Source organism: Henckelia pumila, chromosome 2, assembly GCF_033568475.1.
Source record: "Henckelia pumila isolate YLH828 chromosome 2, ASM3356847v2, whole genome shotgun sequence".
In the NCBI taxonomy this organism is placed as follows: Eukaryota; Viridiplantae; Streptophyta; class Magnoliopsida; order Lamiales; family Gesneriaceae; genus Henckelia; species Henckelia pumila.
Window position 1 is genome coordinate 23482292 of NC_133121.1, and position 22414 is coordinate 23504705.

The following is a 22414-nucleotide window of genomic DNA, read 5'->3' on the forward strand; positions in this document are numbered from 1 at the left end:
TACATGTTATTACATGTTTTATGATTTTAGAGTTTTATGGCATATAGATTCCATATGCTTTAATGATGTAAATGCATGTCTTTCATACTGAGATTTATTCTCACCGGAGTTATCCGGCTGTTGCTTTGTTTGTATGTGTGCATTGCATCAGGTTGGGGCATGATCAAGCTAGAGTTGGCTTGGATAGCTTGAGAAGAGAGATAGCATGTGGTGATTCGGGTTTTAAGCAGATGACATGTAATTATTATTTGGTAAACATGTTAGAAAGCAAGAACCTTTGTATATGTTGTTTTTGCCAAGTATTGATTTATACTTGAGAATTCATGTATTCTAGATCACTTGATATTAGTTTGAATGCATGTAAATTATCTAGAAGCATGTTTAGAAAGTTTATATGAAGTGTGTATGAGTTTTGGAATCACATTGTACAACAAAGATTCATTTTATTTTTCTGGACAGGGTGCCCGCTCGATCGGGTGAACTCCACCGATCGAGCGCGGCCTGTGATTTTCCAAAGCAGAGAAGTGAGTTTTTGGGCTCGCTCAATCGGATGATTTCCACCGATCGAGCGAGACCAATATGGATTCAGACCCGAGAGCTGGACTTTCTTGCCCGCTCGATCGGGTGAATTTACCCGTGCTCAGTTTAAAAAAAAAAAAAATTAGCTCTTGGTTTGAATATTTTTTTATTGTTCGATTAATTGTTTATTAATCGTTAATTGCCCTAAGATGAGATTAGCAACCCGGGTCCCCACAGGGAGAAATCTCGGGATCCCTACCAAATGAAAGTTAAAAGGGCAAGTCGCGTCAGGAGAAATCTCGGCATCTTGCCGGCATAGTGCACTGCAGCCATTGATCGATCAAAAACAGAGGGTCACAATTCAAGGATCTAAGTTCTCAGTTTCAGTTTCAGCATTAGTTTGACTCATCTTGTATTATTATGTTTCCAGAAATGCATGAGTTCATTTAAGTTAAGAAAGTTCAACAGTTTCATAGCGTGAGTTGGCGTGAGTACATTGTTTACAGGTTGTCTCATTCTCTTGTATCATGCATATTTTCAGTTTAAGTTGCAAAGTATATTATGTACAGTATTTTGAGTATTACTGCAGATATTTTTAAACTCTTGTTATTACATTGTTTATATTTGCTGAGTCATTAGACTCACTATGCTTGTTTGATTGCCAGGTGAGGAGGAGTATCTAAAGATCGAGGGGCAGGTTCCTCGGGGTTGAGGTCGCCGGCGGTGCAAGGCCCTATGACCGTTGCTACTTTTAATTTTCGCATAAGTCTATGTTAATAAAGAATTTTAGTTTGAGTACTTTCAGTGTTATCCAGGATGTGTTTCCCTGTGCTTAAAATTTAGTCTTGAAATTTGTTATCGCTATTATTGCAACTGTGCGGGGTTGCCTTTCCTTTCGTAGTTTATGATTATCACAGTTTGGATTTCTTATTATCACGTTTATTTATTTATGTTGGAATTGCTGTGTGGGACAGGGTGATTTTGTTTACTTTCAAACAAGTCATGGCAAAATTTTTATAAATCCATATTTTTCTTTATTATTTAATTAAGTTTAGAGGTTATGGTCGTTTCAAGTACCCATTGAAATTCAAACACTAGCTAGATCCATTTCCGATATTGAAACTTCAGAAATATTGCAGAACATCCCAAAATACTAACAATTGTTCATTTCAGTCTCTGTAAACCGAGTTAATCAGTTTCTAATTACTGAGAAATTCACAATTCAAATCGCCCTTTCTTACAAAAGAAGCATTCACCTCCCCCATTACTGGGTTACAACATCTGTATCAGTCACAAATAATTTCAGAAATATGTTTTAACTGCTTACCAACGATCATGAATGTTAATACTTAACAATCTTTCTTAAACAGAAGAAACCCAAAAGTTGAACTAGCATATTTCTGAAAATTTTCAAACTATGAGAAATTCTGAATATATCTCACAGACCATGTTCTTAAACATACGAGCTTACAGAACTATCTCCAGTACTTTCTAGCCCGTAATATCTCAAATCAATACTGAATAGATTTTAACAATCTCACTTGATCCACTGCAATTAACACTTAACCCAAAAAGGATCAATCAATTAAGTCTATTATTCACGAATACTCGATTCATCAGAACCTCACACTGTTGATCAACCACTATGATCTCTGTGATTATATTCAACGAGATCTATCTGAACCCAAAATACTTGGAATATCAGAATTCCCATGAGTTCACTAACCTTATCTCTGACGGTGTCAGATGATAACCAAAAGTAGTTACTTTGCACAAATCCTGCACCATTCTAGATCTACCATCAAATTGTTCCTGTCCAAACCATAGACACTAATATCACTAATCTTTGGACTAATTCCAATTCAATGATCATTCTCTATTATGTACAACTTATGTTACTATGAAATCTTATTTCATATCTCTGACGAAGTAAGACGATAATCCAATGATCATTGATACATAATCAGTCCTTATATTAATTTATTTTATGATATTTCCAATATCAAATCTATCTGCTCAGAACGTTAACCAGTCAAGGAATACTCTTTCCAAGACTATCCTGACAGCAGCAAATCTAACTCTGTATCTCTGACGAAGTCAGACGATAATTAATTCCCTTAGACATTTCTTAAAATAATTCCAAATGTCGCATAACTAATTTTCCTTCGATACTAAATCTAGTATCAAACTTCTACCATAGAATCCACATGTCAAATATCCATATCCCTATCGTGACTGTTGAAAACTACCAGACTAAGGTAGCCTCCCCTGTATACCTCTTCCTCTGAAGCACGAAAGGCTCTCAGAGTACTACAGGCCTAGGGTCGCGCCCTCTCTTCGTTTAGACATATATCCACACAATCCACATCACTTGTTATATTTCAACACTGTTCCCTTGATGAAAACATACCATTCCTGGAACTATTCAATGTCAATCGACTCATTAGATTATTCCAGAATATACCTACTGAAAACACTCACAACCAAGTTGTTCAGAATGATCACTTATCGAGGAATATTCATTTTAGATTATTCCGTTAACAGACGATACCTATTCCTTATGAAAGCATTCAACTAATCAAAATACCCTTGTGAATGCTATAGAATTATTAGGCTAAGGTAGCCTCCACCATAAATTCCCTCCCCCTAAAACACGAAAGGTTTCCAGAGTAATACCGGCATAGGGTCGCACTTTCTTTTCAACTAGCTAATTCATATAGTCCACCATACATGGTATAATCTTGTCCAATTATATGAATCATTCATGAAAGCACTGTAGTTAAATAACTGATTAATAAAATCAATATAATCCCAATGATTACAGTACTTGAACCGCAAATCCTGGTTCTAAACAATCTTTATTATAATCCCAAAACAGAATAACCAAATACAAATAAATAAATCCAAGTGTCGTTCAGTCTTTATTACAATTCCAAATAAGTTTACATCGAAGTATGTACAATGATTACAACAAATTTCTAGAATCAAAATACAATGATCCAAATGTTTACAACTGAAATATTGTTTATGTAGTGACCCTTACCGAGATCACCTACTAATCAGAACTTAACCATGCAATTAACTTAATAAAATAGTAAACCATAATTAAACTGCGGAAGCAAATAAACATTATACAATCCTAAGAAAAGGAATCTGTAAATACCCAAATAGTTATACAACCAAATCGAATGTTGTATCAACCCAATACATCAAAATAAAAACCCTAGACGAAGCTTCAACTGGCCATTCACTACCTAGTCCCTCCTGGATCCAACCGCCTCATCCAATCGTAAACCTGCCCCATGGAATAGGGTGTCCAGATGCATAAAGTACGAGACGTGAGCATAAAATGCTCAGCACAAGAGTATGAGTATACCGTACATATGAATACATGAATGCAAGTGTACCGCCTACTGAACTAGAGGCCAAAGAACAGATAACAAAGACAGACCGGGCCCTGGTATGTAGCACGATGTGCGGTTGCCTCAGGAGGTGGCTCCCATACCAAAATACAAGTGGACACTCTGGACCCAAATCGTTGGAAGTCCATCCACTAACAGATAGGGTAAAACCCTACTACAGCCATCTCAAAAGATATAGTACGATATGCAAATGGATGCAGCATAAAATCATGTCATATAAATTGTGCAGTCACATAATACATGCATACTCAGTCAGGATATCTCGAACACTACTTTCGTACCTCAACTACTAGGCAGCTCTACCAGCTCTAGGTCCAAGCCTATAATCCGCACTACACAGCGAAATGATACTACTATCATTATATTACTCCAAAAGCCTTAACTAGGCTATTGCATACTCCTAAATATTTTTAGGAAGCAAAAGCTATACCTGCGTCCGTCGTCAGCCCTTTGACGTTGATGCCCACGGAACTCGGGTACAACTCCGCTGCGACTCCCGAACGCCTCGCCGACCCCCGGGTCAAGCCTAAGAAGGCTAGAACTACTCAAATAGGTCTAGAATGGAAAGGAAACAACGGAATTGGCAAAGAAATGTGAAGTCTCGGCCTTCTATTTATAGACAACGATCGGAAGCTCTGATCCTCGATCGGAACGTCCGATCCCTACATCGGAGCTTCCGATTGCCCTTATCTGCCACATGTCAAGTTCTTACTGGTTGACTTCGGATAGAGGAGATCGGACCTTACGATCCTAACTGGAGCTTCCGATCAGACACACGTCATGCCTGACGTAATACCATCGGAACTTCCGATCGCCTTCGGAGCTTCCAATCCCACCTTCGAAGCTTCCGATCTTCATCAGTCTTTAATGTTTCATTTAGTGCTTATTAATCACTTAATTACTTTACTTGGTTACGGGCTACTACATTCTCCCTCACTTAAGATATTTTGTCCTCGAAATGAGATATTAAGTATCAAAAGAAAAACAACACGTAGAAACATATTTTATTCAAATTGAACTTAATTTCAAGCTACAACTGAGTACAATAAAATCAAAATAACTCAGGATGTTCCGAACGCATCCTGCTCTCAAGTTCCCAAGTGGCTTCTTCAGTACCTCGACGCTTCCACTGAACTAAAACTAGAGGAATAATTTTATTCCGTAATACCTTATCCTTATGATCAAAAATACGAATAGGCCTCTCTACATAAGTCAAATCAGTATCCACCTGAACTTCAAACAGCTGCATAATGTGAGACTGATCTGCCACATACCGTCGCAACAGGGATACATGGAACATGTCATGGATACTGGACAAATATGGTGGCAAGGCTAACCGATAAGAAAATTCACCAATGCTCTCTAAGATTTCAAACGGACCAATGTATCTGGGAGACAGCTTACCCTTGAGACCAAATCTGAGAATCCTGCGGAAAGGTGAAACTCTCAGAAATACTTTCTCCCCAACATCAAACTGCAGAGGTCTACGCTTAGTATTCGCATAGCTGGCCTGACGATCCTGTGCAGTATTAATCCATTTCTTGATCTGATCAACAATATATGCTGCCTGCTGGACTAACTCTGGTCCCTCGGCCTGTCTCTCCCCCACTTCTTCCCAGAAGAGTGGAGTGCGACAACGTTGTCCGTACAACGCCTCAAAAGGTGCCATCCCAATGCTGCAATGGTAACTGTTGTTGTACGCGAACTCAATCAATGGAAAATGATCCTGTCAGGCTGAACCAAAATCTCTAACGCACGCCCGAAGAATATCCTTCAAAGTAAGGATAGTGCGCTCTGACTGTCCATCAGTCTCCGGGTGATAGGCAGTACTTAAACTGAGAGTAGTGTCCATCGCACGCTGAACGCTCCCCCAGAATCTGGAAGTGAACCAGGGATCTCGATCGCTGACAATGCTCACAGGCACTCCATGAAGTCGAACGATCTCCTGAATGTATAACCGAGCCATGAGATCCACATTGTACTCACGGCTATAAGGAATGAAATGTGCTAACTTGGTGATTCAGTCCACCACAACCCAGATAGCATCACAATTCTTCGAGGATACCGGCAAATGGGTCACAAATTCCATCGTGACAAGCTCCCATTTCCACCTCGGAATAGGCAGACTGTGAAACAAAACTCCAGGTCGTCGGTGCTCTGCCTTGACCTGCTGACAAACCAAGCATCTCTAGAAACTCGTAATGCCCATAACAAGTACGGAACGCGGTCTTGGATACATCTTGATCTCGGACCCTCATCTGGTGATAACCAGATCTCAAGTCAATCTTGGAATACTCTCTAAACCAATACTCTCAGCAGACAAATCAACTGCATAGATGAGGTAGCCTTCCTCGCCAGACTCTAGAGCTCGACAGGCTCTCAAAGCAGATACCAACGTCATCGGAGGTCGCGCTCCCTCACCATAGAAAAACCAGCTATCACCCTCAATTGGATGAAAGCAAACCAACCTCTGATAGCAGTCCACTTAAGCTCGGTAGGTAGTCAACATGTCTATCCCCAGAATACAATCAAATTCTTCCATCGTAAGAACCATGAGATTCTCTACCAGAATGTTCTCTTCAAACTATAAAGGGCAACCCATCACTAGACGCTTAGCCAACGCAGATTGACCTGTCGGAGTAGAAACAGAAATCACTACGTCTAGTGCAATGCATGGTAACTTATGCTTCTTAACAAAACGTGCAGAAATGAAGGAATCAGATGCACCAGTGTCAATGAGTACAAAAGCAGACATGCCATATAACATAAATGTGCCTGCGATGACTCTCTCATTCTCCTCCACTGCTTGGTCATGCTTCAAGGAAAACACCTGACTAGATGTTCGCGGCTTCAGATGAGAACTCCCAGCAGACTGTCCCTGCGACCTCTGCTGAACGGTAGTGTGAGAACCTGATCCTGAACCAGAGCCAGAACCGCCTCCCCCATCTAGTGGACAATCCCTCTGGAGATGACCAACTTCTCTACAACGAAAACATGCTCCAGAAGCTTTACGGTATCTGTCTGTCGGATGATTCCTCCCACAATGATCGCAATTCTCTTTCTTCCCAAAATGAACAACACCACCGGAACCATAGGAAGAAGAAGTAGATCCAGAATTCTTGAAAGACTGAGCACGGGGACCCAAGGAACTCGCAGGCCTGGACCGAGAGAAAGACCGGTTACGCCGAATGATATCCTGCGCCTGGTGACATCGGCTCACCAGTCCCTCATAAGTCATATCATTGCCAACCGCCACCCGATCATGAATCTCGAGGTTAAGGACTTGAAGAAACAGATTATATTTCATCTCTGAGCTGTCAGCAATCTTAGGGAAATAGGACAACAAGTCGAAGAACTTCTGTTGGTACTCGTCAATCGACATCGCTCCCTGACGAAGACTCAACAACTCATTCGCCTTTGTCTGACGAAGTGCAGGGGGAAAATACAGCTTTTGAAAAGCTGTACGGAACTCGACCCAAGTAGCAACTCCTCTTGCAGTAATGAACGGTGCAGAAGTGGACCTCCAATAATTATGGGCTCGCCCCTCCAAGAGATAACCAAGAGTCTCCATCTTCTGCTCCTCGGTGCAGCGGTAAGTCTGAAAACAACTCTCCATGCGCTCTAGCCAGTTCTCAGCATCCTCAGGAGTCTCGCCTACAACCAAGGGCTTAGGACCCATCTGCATAAATCGATGCATACTGAAATGATGGTGATCGTCCTGACGACGATGATGATTCTCCCTACGACGCCGACGATCATCATCACCCCAGCGACCTCCTACGCTGCCATGACTAATCTGATCGTCTCGATTCGCCATCTACAAAAATTAACCTCACGGTTATCTTATACAGAATCTAAATCCCAAGATTACTATGCATGCTCTGATACCATAAATGTAGTGACCCTTACCGAGATCACCTACTAATCAGAACATAAGCATGCAATTAACTTAATAAAACAGTAAACCAAAATTAAAATGCGGAAGCAAATAAACATTATACAATCCCAAGAAAAGGAATCTGTAATACCCAAATAGTTATACAACCAAATCGAATGATGTATCAACCCAATACATCAAAATAAAAACCCTACACGAAGCTCCAACTGGCCATCCACTGCCTAGTCCCTCCTGGATCCACCCGCATCATCCAATCACAAACCTTCCCCATGGAATAGGGTGTCCAGAAGCACAAAGTATGAGACGTGAGCATAAAACGCTCAACACGAGAGTATGAGTATACCGTACATATGAAAACATGAATACAAGTGTACCGCCTACTGAACTAGAGGCCAAGGAACAGATAAAAAAGATAGACTGGGCCCTAGTATGTAGCACGCTGTGCCGTCGCCTCAGGAGGTGGCTCCCACACCAAAATATCAGTGGACACTCCGGACCCAAATCGATGGAAGTTCATCCACTAATAGGATATGGTAAAACCCTACTACAGACATCTCAAAAGAGATAGTACGATATGCAAATGGATGCAGCATAAAATCATGTCATATAAATGATGCAGTCACATAATACATGCATACTCAGTCAGGATATCTCGAACAGTACTTTAGTACCTCAACTACTAGGCATCTCTACTAGCTCTAGGTCCAGGCCTATAATCCGCACTATACAACGAAATGATACTACTATCATTATATTACTCCAAAAGCCTTAACTAGGCTATTGCATACTCCTAAATATTTTTAGAAAGAAAAGATATACCTGCGTTCGTCGTCAGCCCTTTGATGTTGATGCCCACAGAACTCGGGTACAACTCCGCTATGACTCCCGAACGCCTCGCCGACCCCCGGGTCAAGCCTAAGAAGGTTAGAACTACTCAAATAGGTCTAGAATGGAAAGGAAACCACGGAATTGGCAAATAAATGTGAAGTCTCGGTCTTCTATTTATAGACAACGATCGGAACCTCCGATCCTGACATCGGAGCTTCCAATTGCCTTATCTACCACGTGTCAAGTTCTCACAGGTTGACATCAGATAGAGGAGATCGGACCTTCTGATCCTGACCGGAGCTTCCGATCAGATACACGTAATGCCTAACGTAATACCATCGGAACTTCCGATCGTTCATCGGAGCTTCCGATCGCCTTCGGAGCTTCCGATCCCACCTTCGGAGCTTCCGATCTTCATCAGTCTTTAATGTTTCATTTAGTGATGATTAATCCCTTAATTACTTTACTTGGTTACGGGCTACTACAGTTTACAGCAAATCTTAATACAATATTTAAAACTCAAATACAACGGAAATCTTACAATCTGACTAAATGATCTCAATGATTACAGTACTTGAACCGCAAATCCTGGTTCTAAACAATCTTTATTATAATCCCAAAATAGAAAAACCAAATACAAATAAATAAATCTAAGTGTCGTTCAATCTTTATTACAACTCCAAATCAGTTTACATCGAAGTATGTACAATGATTACAACAAATTTCTAGAATCAAAATACAATGATCCAAATGCTTACAACTGAAATATTGTTTAAAAAAAATCTTAATACAGTATTTAAAACCCAAATACAACGAAAATCTTACAATCTGACTAAATGCGGAAATCTTTCATTCCATCTGTTGATCTTGAACATGAGGTTTTCCATCTGCCACACACGAAAGCAAGGATACATGCATGTCAGCAGACTTCCTCCTCGCAAGATCTAAAATATTATATCCTACTAGAGAAGCCCAAAGCTTCATGAGGCATTCTCTTGGCAGGATCTTCTGATAATCTCTTCAACTACTCGTGGAGAGTCTTCAGGGGAATCTATGGATGATAGAGAATCTAGACAATCACATCTTCCCACGCTCCAATAGATCCCGAGAAATTCCTGAAGTTTAAATCTAGATCTTCTCTTCCAGCTCTATCCTGCTAGGATCCACATAAGGCGAAACTCTGATGCCAATCCCGGCCATGTCGATCTGGGAAAAGCCTAAGTACCTTGCTATTCCAACTCCTGTTACTGCTATTGTCATTAAATCCAACTTGTAATCTACAAGGATAACCCAAATTTCAATACTATGTCCCAAAGAATCTTATTGCATGCTTTGATACCATAAATGTAGTGACATTTTTCGTGATCATCTACTAATCAAAACATTAGGCATGCAATTAAACAATAATAAATCATAATCAGAGTATATACGAAAACTCAAATAACTTAATACCAGCATGGTAAAACCTTGTGGCTGACCCTGCAATCCTGTCTTGGTCACCACTCAATCTCCAAATCTCTAGGAGAACTACCTGCAACTGCCCCGTCGAATGGGGTGTCCAGACAACAAAAATAACTAGACGTTAGCGCTAAAGCTCAGTACGAGAGTATGAGTATACAAAATTATATGTGCATGTATGCAAGTATACGGGTTACCAAGACTCGAGGTCAAGAATATCAAGAACATGGGCCCTGGGTATGTATCACGCTGTGTCGTCGCTTCAGAAGGTGTGATAAGTGAAATTTATGCAATTAATTTATATATAATTTGACTTGGATTTTGTGATTTATCAAGTGGATATTATGCGTATTTGTCGTTCTTTTTGTGAGATGCAAGGATTGGGAGAAAAGTATCAAGAAAAAGCGAAAGGACGGATTATGGACAACAAACTTCAAAAATTTACTGTGAATGTTTCCGACATCAAATCCAATCTCCACCATTCATAATGAATTTTAGGATGTTTTAAAGCTGCTATCAAAATTTCAGATCGATCCGACAGCTAGTTTGGGGGATATGATTTTTTGAAAAATGTCGCGCGCTGGAACGAGAGCTGTTGCGCCAAAGGAAGAGCAGCAGTGCCTTGCACACTTAATTTAAGAGCAATAGCGCTTGAGAGAGCGAAATAGCGCTGTTTGGGAGAGCAATAGCGCTATGATTAAGAGCAATAGAGCTGGATGGAGTTGTTGAAGCGCAGTAGCGTTGTTGGTGAGAAGCTTGGAAAATAAAAGGACAGAGATGCATGCGCGCCCGCGCTATCTTGTGGATTTTGAACTCGGGAGATAGTGTGCCATGCGCGCCCGCGCATGGTTGATAAGTGCATTTTTTGTGCATTATTTCATATTATTTTTATGTCTATTTTGTGTGCATTCATATTGTTTTATGTGTGTGTTTATGTGTTTTAGTTTATGTGTGTGCATTTCACTCTCCCTGTTGATTTTGTAGGAAAATAAATTTTTGAAGAGTGAATTACGGAGCAGCTTTGGTCGAAAAATAATTTTTAATTTTAGAGATATTCAAATCCAATTTTCACCATTCAGATTGAAGATCAAGATGTTTTGAAGCTACTGTCCAAATTTCAGCTCAATTAGACGACTAAAACTCGAGATATTAATTTTTCAAAATCGTTGCTCGGAGCAGAAAATTCCAGGCGCGCGAGCGAGAATTGAACTCGCGCGCGCGCGAGTTACAACTGCAGAAACCTGCTTTTCATTGTGCGCGCGAGCGGAAATTCCTCCGCTCGAGCGTGAGTTCAGGAGCTTTATTGTTCCGAAAAATCCTTGTGGCGTAGGGAAATCTATTATTTATGGATCCGGGCATATAAATAGAAGATATATCATATTTTTGGGGGTTCCGAAGTTTCAGAACGCAGACAATACAAGAGAGACGGCTACAAGGCTTGGGAGAGAAGATTTCTCTTTTATTTTCTTTTTTTTTTATTATTTTTTATTTTTTTCAATTATTGAGTAGTTTTTCTTCAACCAAGATGGCGTGATTGGGCCGGACAAATTTATGTAGAAAACTTGGATGTTTATTTGGGATTTTTCAGAATTGATTTTATTTTATTGATTGCCAGATTTATATTTGTCTTGTGGATAGTCTGATCAACTATTTTCTAGCATGTTAATCGGTTCCAAGTAGACAGAGGAGGAATTGATTTCGATCACTCTGATATTCAACACATGGTAAAACCGACTAGAAATAAAATTCGGTTTCACTTTGCGGTTTAGGTGTATACTGAATTTTCACAGTTCTTCATGCATTCAAATTTGATTAGAATTACGAAAGATTAATCCGTCAATATTTGAATAGGCTTGATTTTTCTAGAAATAAACCTTTGAACAGGATAGGAGAATTCCCGTAATTTAAGATTAAATCTGATTCCTGAATCGGCTACATGCTACATGATTTTTTCGGTACCTACGTATGTCTTGGTTGTCTCGTTTTAATTAAATTTTCTTTTCAACTATTTTAATTCTTATTTCTTAAGAAGTTTTTATTATAAATTATTATTTTATTTAAATCAAATTTCTTTTTATGTTTTTGTCTAGGTTAAGCTAAATAATTAATTCTTGAGAATTGACTGCAGTCTCTGTGGGATCGATACTTGGACTCTATGTACACTTTACTATTACTTGACCTGATACGCTTGCCAGTAGATTCATATCACACCGATTTAGCCGGTCAATGTCTACTGAGCACCCACGCTGCCGTGAATTTTTGAAATTAGAGTTTTGATCGAGAAAGGAAAATTTGGGATTTTTTTGGGCTTTTCTTCGACGATTTTGAGGCTCATATAAAAAGAGATTTTGAGACACAATTGAGGGTAAGCAACCGCACAACATATCATAGAAAAATAAAGAGCTTGAACGTGATATTTTGGAGGAGAAATCAGCATCAATTGAAGAGCTTCAATTGGAACAAAGACGAAGATCGATCGACCGGACACGACATCGCATATTCAGATTTGTTTTCTTCTTTCGAACTTATTATTGAATTTATGTCTACATTTCTGAACATGATTTATTTTTGCAATGTTTTGATCATGAACTAAATTTTATTATTCTAGAGGTTGACGTAGCCTGGTGTAGAAACTTTTATGACTTTTTGATTTTATTGGATTGAATTTTACTGTATTAATAATTGTTTTTTCTAGTATTGATTGTCTATTCAATTAATTGATCACTAATTGGATTGTTATATTTATTTGAAATCGTTGCTCAGGAGAGGGAATTTTGAATAGGACCATTAAAAATTACACCGTTAATTATTTATACAGCTCGAGAGAGTTTATAATGTTAATGGAGCCTTAGGAAGAACATTGTTTTACACATATCACTAAGAATAGATTTTTAATAGGGATATTGGAATTGAATCTTAGTTGATACATATTATTTGTTGCTCGGGAAAGGGAAATAATACACTTAAGTGTTCTTGGCTATTAATTTAATAGAATTCATGAAAATAATTTAATTAGAAGTAGTTGTTGTCGAAACCAGGTGAAATCAAAACCTCTAGACCATTTTTACTCATTGATATTTTCTGAAGTTGTGTGCGAGCTTTGCTAAAATTTTATGAATTTATTTAATTTTAAAAATCTAAAAATATTTATTTAATTTTCTAAATAAAATTAAGACTATTTTAATTATAATTACTAAATAATTTTCACATTACTCCTCGTGATAACGATACTCTATTCATCACTTTATTAAAAATTTACATCGTGCACTTGCGGGCACAAAATTACGCAACAAGGTGACCTACATACCCAACCGATGGGGACCTGACACAAGTCTACGTGTCCAACCAATATCGGTGAACTGACACGAGCTCATGTGTCCAACCAATATCGGTGACCTGACACGATTTTATGTGTCCAACCATCTACTGACAAGATAGAGTAAACACCCTACTACAGGTTATCACAAGGATACAAGCTCAAGATGATCATGCATGCAGCATAATACCATGTCATAATATATGCAGATAAAAATCATGCAACACATAATACATGAATACTCAGTCAGGATATCTCGAACAGTACATTCGTACCTTTCTAAGGCAGTTCCTAGAAGCCCCCATCTAGGTTCTAAGCCTACCATGCAACATTAAAATTTCATAATAACCATGCATCATCTAACATGCTCTAAAAGACTTAAATTAAACTATAGCATACTCCATATATTCTATAAGGAGCTAGATCTATACCTTCTTCCGTCGTCAGCCCGCTGATGACGAATACCACAGAGCTTGGGAACAGCCTTGCTACGACCCCTGGATACTTTGCCAAAGCTCCTCTGCTTGGACATTACTACAGACACTGTCCGTTATATAAAAATATACTAATACCTACTCCAACTCTTTATAAAAGAGTCCCAAAGCCCTTAAAAATCGATCCATCATGGGAGAGGAGAAATTTCGTAGTGAAAATCAAATGAGACCCTCGACCTCTATTTATATTGCAGGATCGGTTGCTCCAAATTCCGGATCGGAGGCTCCGATCTGCGCATGCATGCCACGTTTCGATCGGCCCAGATCGGACGCTCGGATCTACACTTCGGACGCTCCGATCTCATGCATGAATCTACATGTTCAGGTTTTAATTCCACGTGCATGGCACCATGTTTAGACGCTCCAATCTTCACTTTGGAGGCTCCGATCGCTTCGTAGCTTCCGAACTCCTTCGCTGGCTCCGATTGGTTCGGACCATCCGATCCCCCTAAGGCTTGAGTTCGGACCCTTCGAACCACCCGAGCCCAAATAAGCCCATTAATCATTTTTTGGACGTTTTGGACCTATTCTTTGGTCCATTTGATCATATAAAAATCCCTTAATTATGTTTTATTAATTCTAACATGATTAGACAAATTAATTTTTTAAACTGGAACCGGGCTACTACAAGATCAATCTACCCGAGCAGATCAGTTGGATGTATATGAACATATCCGAACCAAATAAATTAATTGACCTATAATATTGGGTTAAAAAATTTGCTGTAGAAAAATTTAAACTGATAAGGAATCTCTTATATATCTATTATATTTCAAGATATAGTTATACTTGTCATCCAGAACAATCTATTGAAATCAAGACCAGACTAATCTTTCGGACTAGTTTTCCTTGCCAGATCAGTCAAATCTTTATTAGAACAATTTCAAACATCTACAAAGATCAATCCGAGTTGTTGGATATAAAACAAAAAGAATAAAGTTGTTGTTTCCGTATTTATCTATCATCCAAAAGAGCCATGCTCCATTGTACTATTTTGGGAAATATGACAAAGATATGTGGCATACTCTGCGCAAGTGTCGGCTATATTTGGAACAAGATTGTACCGGCTATATTTTGTAACTTTGGATCCCTACATATACAAATACTCAAGGATATGAAGATTTGAAGGACTTTGAATCATTATTCTGAAGAGAATTTTACCTTCTAAAGTTTTCATGCATTTAAGAAGAGATCAGATCAATTTTTGAGTTGCAAGCACAAATTCACTGCATTATCAGATCAAATAAGTGATCAACCAGTGATACATCTCCAAGATTTTGAAGATCAAAATTATTTATTACTTGTTGTAACTCTATCAGAAGTAGTCCTGATTGGAGAAAGAGCCTTGTTAGACCAGATTCTAGGAGTTCTAGTCGAAGAGTCGGTTGGATTGGGTTTGTACAAGTGACTGCAAATCAAAGTCTTCTGGTGGAAATATTTTTGGAAACAGAAGAAGGGGAGACATAGAAGCTTTTGACTTGGAATTTTCATAAAAAATCTCTATGTAATTCACTTTACTGCATTTTCTATCTGCCTAAGTAACCAGCTCAAATTTTGACTATGAGAATTTTTCGTACAGATCAGTTCAGTTCTCACATCAAGTTGATTGTTAAGAAAAACTAGATAATCAAGCTGGTAACTCATGTAGTGACCCACTCCTGAATTATCTACTAATCATACTTTTAATCATGCAATTAACTTAAACAACATAATCAGATAAATAGCAGAAAAATAAACGTTACAATACAAATCTCAAACCAGCATCTGAAGTATTCATTAAAATACAACCAAATAGAATAGAGTATCATTCTTAACAACCCAAATGAAACAATAAAACCAAATCAGAACGTTAGACGACACTATTTCTTGACTCAAGGTTCGCTCTTGCCGGGATCATCAAACCTAATGCAAGCCCCGTGGAATGGGGTGTCCAAGATGAAAACAGGTCATGAGAGTTAACGTCCAGTACATAAATATGAGTATACAAACTTATATGTGCATACATATGACGTGAACAGGATAACTGGATCAACAAGGAAACTCATGCTCAGACTGGAGGCACCAGAGTGCATAGTATCAACTCAAAAACACCCCTTTGGATAACTAGCACACATATCCGGACATGGAACTAAAATGTCCTGGAAGAATCAGCCCTCCTGACCCGTCACACATTGTGAGTCATGATGTCCTAATGTCCACAACTAGGGATGAGTGACCCTAATATAAATGGCTATCTCGAAGGAGATACAACACAACGTGATATATGAACATGAAACATATGAACATAAATACGTGCATATCATGGAAGGTAAAATGCAACACATAAGAATGCATTCTCAGCTAGATATCTTAGTCAGTACTTACGTAACTTTATAGGTCAAGTCTAGATGAACAACCTAGGATCCAAGCCTATAATAAAATGTATACCGTATCAATTAAACAAATTTAAAAGCCTTAGCTAAGCTATTAGATACTCATAAACTTATCAGAGATCTCGAAGTATACCTCCGTCCGTCGTCAGTCCACTGATGACGATGGCCCCGAAATGTAACGCCTGATCCTACGTACGTGATTAGACTATAATCATATTCGATATTGGTACGTAATATAAAAATTAGATAATATAGGGGAAAATGTCATTATAAAGTTTTTTCAATTACATAAATATTTCGACAAATTTTCCCCGTAATTTGGACTATCCAAAATTCAAAAGAAGCAGTTCAAAGAGATTATAACCTAATACACTTTACAAAACATATATATAACACAACACATGAAAGCATACTAATCATTGTTCCATCACAATCAATGTCCAAGTTATCCTAACTTTAAAACCATAAACCTTCGTTTAAACTTTCACTCATTCAACATCTATGACATATAAACATGCATCAGCGGAAGCTATATCATTTCCATGCCCAGATTTTTGTCGAGTCAAGACGCATGTAAGCATCCATTGGTGAACTGACATCCTAGTTATCCTCATTACCTGATCCTGCAATACATGAGTTATGTGAGTTTATAAACTCAGCAAGTTGGGCCTTGTTGCTTTTGATAGAATTCCCTAATCTATCAATATAATTTTTTGAGTTATATTAGTCTAATTAACAAAATTCAATAACCAAGTGTCCTTGTGTTATTTAACAATTGCAATCGCATTAATGAATCGTGAAATCCTCTAGCTTTCGACCTATTAGACTATGGCTATCAACATGTACCCAACTTTATATTTCTATGCAAGTTATAGATCCATGGATTATATACTCTATCATGTTATAAAATCTCCTTTCAGTATCAATTATAACACATAAAATCAATTCTATGTTGATCAATATCCAAATAATCAATAAACACAATAATATAAACAAGAATGCATAAAAACTAAATCCAATCTTCAAAAAGAAATCAAAAAACGTTTTGGGGGTAGGATGAAAAGAAGAAAATCGCTTCTCTGTGGTCAGTGTTCCTCCTTGAGTTTTTCACATTCTTCTCCCTTTTCCGTGCTCTTGATGGCCGCCTCTTTCTGTCGTCTAAAGTCCCTTGTTTTGTTCTTTTCTCTCCTTTTTATATGTGCTTGAAATCCCGTCAAATAAAACCCAAAAAATCGCAACTTTTAATTTCCAAAAACATGTTTTCTTTCATTGCAAGCAGCAGTGCCTAGGCGCCTGATTTCCATCCTATAGGGAGAACCTGTGCCTTTGGGTAGCGCAGGTGCGCTGTCCCTGTCTTGGTCGCGGTGCAGCTGCGCCCTAAAGTCCCTTGTTTTGTTCTTTTCTCTCCTTTTTATATGTTCTTGAAATCCCGTCAAATAAAGCCCGGAAACTTGCAACTTTTAATTTCCAGAAGCATTTTTTCTTTCCTTGCGCGCAGCAGCGCCTAGGCGCCTGATTTCCATCCTATAGGGCGCACCTGCGCCCTTGGGTAGCGCAGGTGTGCTGTCCCTATCTTGGTCACGGCGCAACTGTGCCTGACTTCCACCTAGGCAGAAATAAATTCCGCCTAGGCGGAAAACGTGATGTCCCGACCTTCCAAAAATGCCTTCCCGAGCTCCGATTACCGTATTTTCCCTACAAAAAGTCTTAAATATATGAGTAGAGACCATAAAGCTCAAAAACTTAAGTTTTGGACAAAAAAACGAAATACTCAAAATTTGATGCCTATAATGTACTCTCTCCATCCCGATTTCATAGTCCAATTTTGTTTTTCACACATTTAATGTATTAAAAATGATTGCACAATTTTCAAGGTGTAGTTAATAGGGATATATTAGTAAAGAAGTGTAAAAAAAATATTATTAAATATGGTATATGTCTATATATTTGGGACAAGCAAAAAAAGAAACGTGGACAATATAATTGGGACGAAGGGAGTACCAATTTCTAATTTTTCATTAAAATTCCAACTCTATCACTTGCCCCATCGAATGAGGTGTCCATACAACACAGAAAACACTGGACGTGAGCATTAAAGCTCAGCACGCTAATACGAGCAAACATACAAACATGATGCATGCATAATGAAATGTTTGGGTATCCGTATCTGGGAATATACTGATCCAACCTGCTCAGACTGGCGCCTAGGAAATGAGCTATAACATCGGGGAATCAAACCACTGGGCCCAAGCACTCACTCCTAACCGGACGTGGACCTGGGTGTCCCTGGATGTTAGTGTCTGCTCGACCCATCGATCACTGTGGCCCTCAACATCAAACGTCCAAACAGGGCTGAGCAACCCTACACTAGCTTATCTCGAAGTATATACATGCTTAATATGATATGCACATGCATCATAATATCTCAAAGCAATAACATGCATCACATAATATGCAATCACATAAGCATGAAACCTGTCGGCTAGCTCGGTCAGTACTTATGTACCTCAAATAGTAGATCAAGCCAAACAGAGTCTAGTTTCCAAGCCTACAGTCAAGATTTTATTGTATCACTATAGATGTTCTACAAGCCTTACTAAGCTAACAAATACTCCTATAATTTCATAGGATTCTCAGACCATACCTTCGTCCGTCATTAGCCCGTTGATGTCAAAATCCTAGGTTCAAAATTATATCCCAAAACTTTGAAACAAGCCCCAACAATCAAACAAGATTGTCTAAGCTAAACAGAGGTCGGCGGCGCGGCGGCGACAACGACTAAAACTTTAAATCGCCAGATTTGCTGGTTTTCTGCAAAATTTTGATATCAAAACGAATCTTACGCCATAAGGAAAAAAACCCATCAATCAATTTAGAGTTTTCGGCAACTTATAACAGCGAAAAGCGGCGGCAAAGCGACGGCTGCCGGAAATGGGTTTCCATGTGACGCGAGAAAACCTTTTGAAATGAGTATCGATAGATAGCCTTCGTTGAGAGTTTTCCAACGATACATTTGGTTTCGAGTTTGGACGACCGAGGCCGAGATACAACGAAAAAACGGTGGCGGTGGGTTTCGTCGACTCACGCTAAAACTTTTCAATGTGGGTGTCAATAGCTAGCTCTCGTCGCAAGGATTTCAGTCGTATATTTACTTTTGAGTTTTGAAAACCAGTGGCGGAGTTACTGATAGGTTCATATTATTTATATTTTTAGTATCATATTTCTCGGGTTTTGTAGTTGGAGGAAGTTTGATGATCTTGACAAAAATTTGGGCTAAAAAGTTGAATTCTATCACATTTGAAGTTGCCAAGATAAATTTTGAGAAATTGAACAAACTAGAAGAGGTGCTCAAGCAAGGCGTGGGCGCGCTGAGTTACTACGATGTTACTGTTTTGTGGGAGTTAAATATTTCAGAATTTGAGAAGAAAATACCATATTTTAGGAATTCTAAATATGGTATTTAATTTATGGAAGACTTTTGAAGAAAAGATTTTCTTTTGGATAAATTTTGTTGGAGATTTATTTTTTTTAAACAATTATCAAGATTATCTTGTAGATAATCTTATCTTTTTCCTAGATTATTTTTTTCTTAGGCTTTTTACACGTTAGTTTTAGGGATTGAGGGAGAATTCCAGATTTCTTCTTCTGCATTCTGTACGCTCTGCACGGCCAGAGAAGGGAATTTCCTTCTTCTTTCTTTTTCATAATTTCTAGGTTTAATCTTTTATATTTTTTAGGAATTATGAAGCCAACTATGCTAGGCTAAGTTTTTATTTCTGATTCAAGGGATATTTTTCTGTATTTCAATTTATCACTGTGAGGTTATGTGTTTAAATTGATGTTCTTGTCTGTTTCTAGTATTTGTTAATTTATGATTTATTTTATGAAAGTTGTGGGTTGATTAATCTGACAAATTAATTTTATTTATGATTTTCTATTGCTAACCATGAGTTCAGTGATCCGTAATTGTCATGAATGATTGGTACTTGAGTAGCGATAGATTAGGTGTGTTGTGCTATCATAGCATGTTTGATCTAAATAAATCAACGAAACTAGATTTAACAATTGCAGCTATCTCGATTGTTAGATTTTAGGATTAACTGTTTTCACAAATCAAAAAGCTATTTTTAATCAATATGGAACACTATCGTGCACAGTTGGTTATTGATAAGTTTTGACTGGATGCTGGGTTTGGTAAATTAATATAGGAAAACTCAAAAATCTTAGTGGCTATCCCTATGATTTTAAGGTTAATTGCTAGAAATTGCGTGAATAAATTATTTGTTAGCCGATGACTAGTGATATAATTGAAATACAGAAATTCCTTGAATCAGAGTTTGAAAAAATATTTGAATTTCTCATTTAATTATTTGCTCTTCTCATTATTTAAATTCTCTCATTATTTTTAATTTGTTATTTTTATTCAAAAAAAACCCCTTTTTAGTTACATTTACTTGAAAGAAATAAATACCCATTTCCTGTGGATTCGACACTGCTCATTACTATACTCGTTTTGTTAGGGAGTAGGAATTTAAGTTTGTTGGCTGACGACAGGCCTACCAAATTTTGGCGCCGCTGCCGGGGAACGGTGTTAATAATTATTTCTTTTGAGTTTTGCTATTTATTTTTTTTCCTTTTTATGCCTCGTTCTTCTCGTACAGGTGAACTAGAATACATTCCATAAATCGAGAAGACAACTAGGAGGTTAAGAAAAGAAGCGTGGCTGCGAAGTAACCAAGCATCAATTTCATCTCTTGGTTTTAACGTTGCATCAAATTCAAGTGAGTCTGAAAGAGAATCTGAACCCGAATTTGATACTGAAGAAAGTGATTGCAAAAAAAACAATGGCAGCGCCAGCACAGAGAACCCTCAGGGAGTTAGCTAATCCTAATGTTACTCAGCAGCCATTATGCATTCAATTCCCAAATGCAAATTTTGAATTAAAATCTGGTTTGATTTATTTGTTGCCAACTTTCCGTGGTCTTGCAGGTGAAGATCCACACAAGCATTTAAAGGAGTTCTACATTGTTTGCACAGCTATGAAACCTCAAGGAATTACAGAGGAACAAATTTCACTGAGAGCTTTCCCATTCTCTCTAGCCGACAAAGCCAAGGATTGGCTCTACTATTTACCCTCTGGGACGATAACAACCTGGGATGGTATGAAGCAACAATTCTGGAGAAGTTCTTCCTAGCTTCACGAGCAGGAAATATTAGGAAGGACATATGTGGGATCATACAGCTGCATGAGGAGACTTTATATGAATATTGGGAGAGATTCAAGCAATTGTGTGCCAGTTGTCCTCAAAACCAAATTTCGGAACAACTATTAGTACAATATTTTTATGAGGGCCTCTTGGTTTTTGATCGAAACATGATTGATGCTGCGAGCGGAGGTGCATTGGTGAACAAAACACCTCAAGAAGCGAGGGATCTTATTTCAAGCATGGATGCCAATGCACAACAGTTCGGAACTAGGAAAGACAACGCTCCACGACAAGTTAATGAGGTAAGTGCTAGTCCTATTGATCAAAAGTTAAATTCATTGACTTCTCTTTTGGAAAGGTTGGTTGCAGGACAAGTACAACAGGTCAAAGCTTGCGGTATATGCTTGGTTCATGGACATCCGATGGATATGTGTCCGATGCTACAGGAAGATCAAGTGCAGCAAGCTAATGCAATTGGTGGATTTCCTGGACAACCACAACGTCGATATGATCCATATTCTAATCCGTACAATACAGGATTGAAGGATCATCAAAATTTTAGCTATGCTAATCCACAAATGAACGTGTCTATGCCTCAAGTGCCATCATATCCTTCTAGATCACAACCTCTGCTAGCTTCCAATACAAGTGAGTATCTAGAAGATATTGTTAAGGATCTAGCCACTAATACTTTGCAATTTCAACAGGAAACAAGGGCCAGCATTCAAAATTTGAATACTCAAGTGGATCAGTTGATAACTGCACTCAGTAGGTTGGAAGCACAAAATTCAAGTTGTCTAAATTCTAAGAGTGTGGTGAATACAAGGGAGAATGTTAGTTCAATTACAATTGAAAAATGGTAAAGAATTTGAGGATCAAGATGGTGTTGTACCAGCACCA

General features: G+C 38.3%; 1 protein-coding gene across 1 annotated transcript; it reads left to right on the top strand.

The window, feature by feature from the left end:
* Window positions 1-21151: 21151 nt before the first annotated feature.
* On the top strand, window positions 21152-21502 carry LOC140877378 (uncharacterized). Its single transcript, XM_073280911.1, has one exon. It carries the CDS (start codon window positions 21152-21154, stop codon window positions 21500-21502), a length of 351 nt encoding a protein of 116 aa, XP_073137012.1.
* The last annotated feature ends 912 nt before the right edge of the window (window positions 21503-22414 follow it).

Bases quoted from the DNA above. Each gene is read 5' to 3' on its own strand.
- LOC140877378 (XM_073280911.1), top strand. From the start codon at position 21,152: ATGGCAGCGCCAGCACAGAGAACCCTCAGGGAGTTAGCTAATCCTAAT.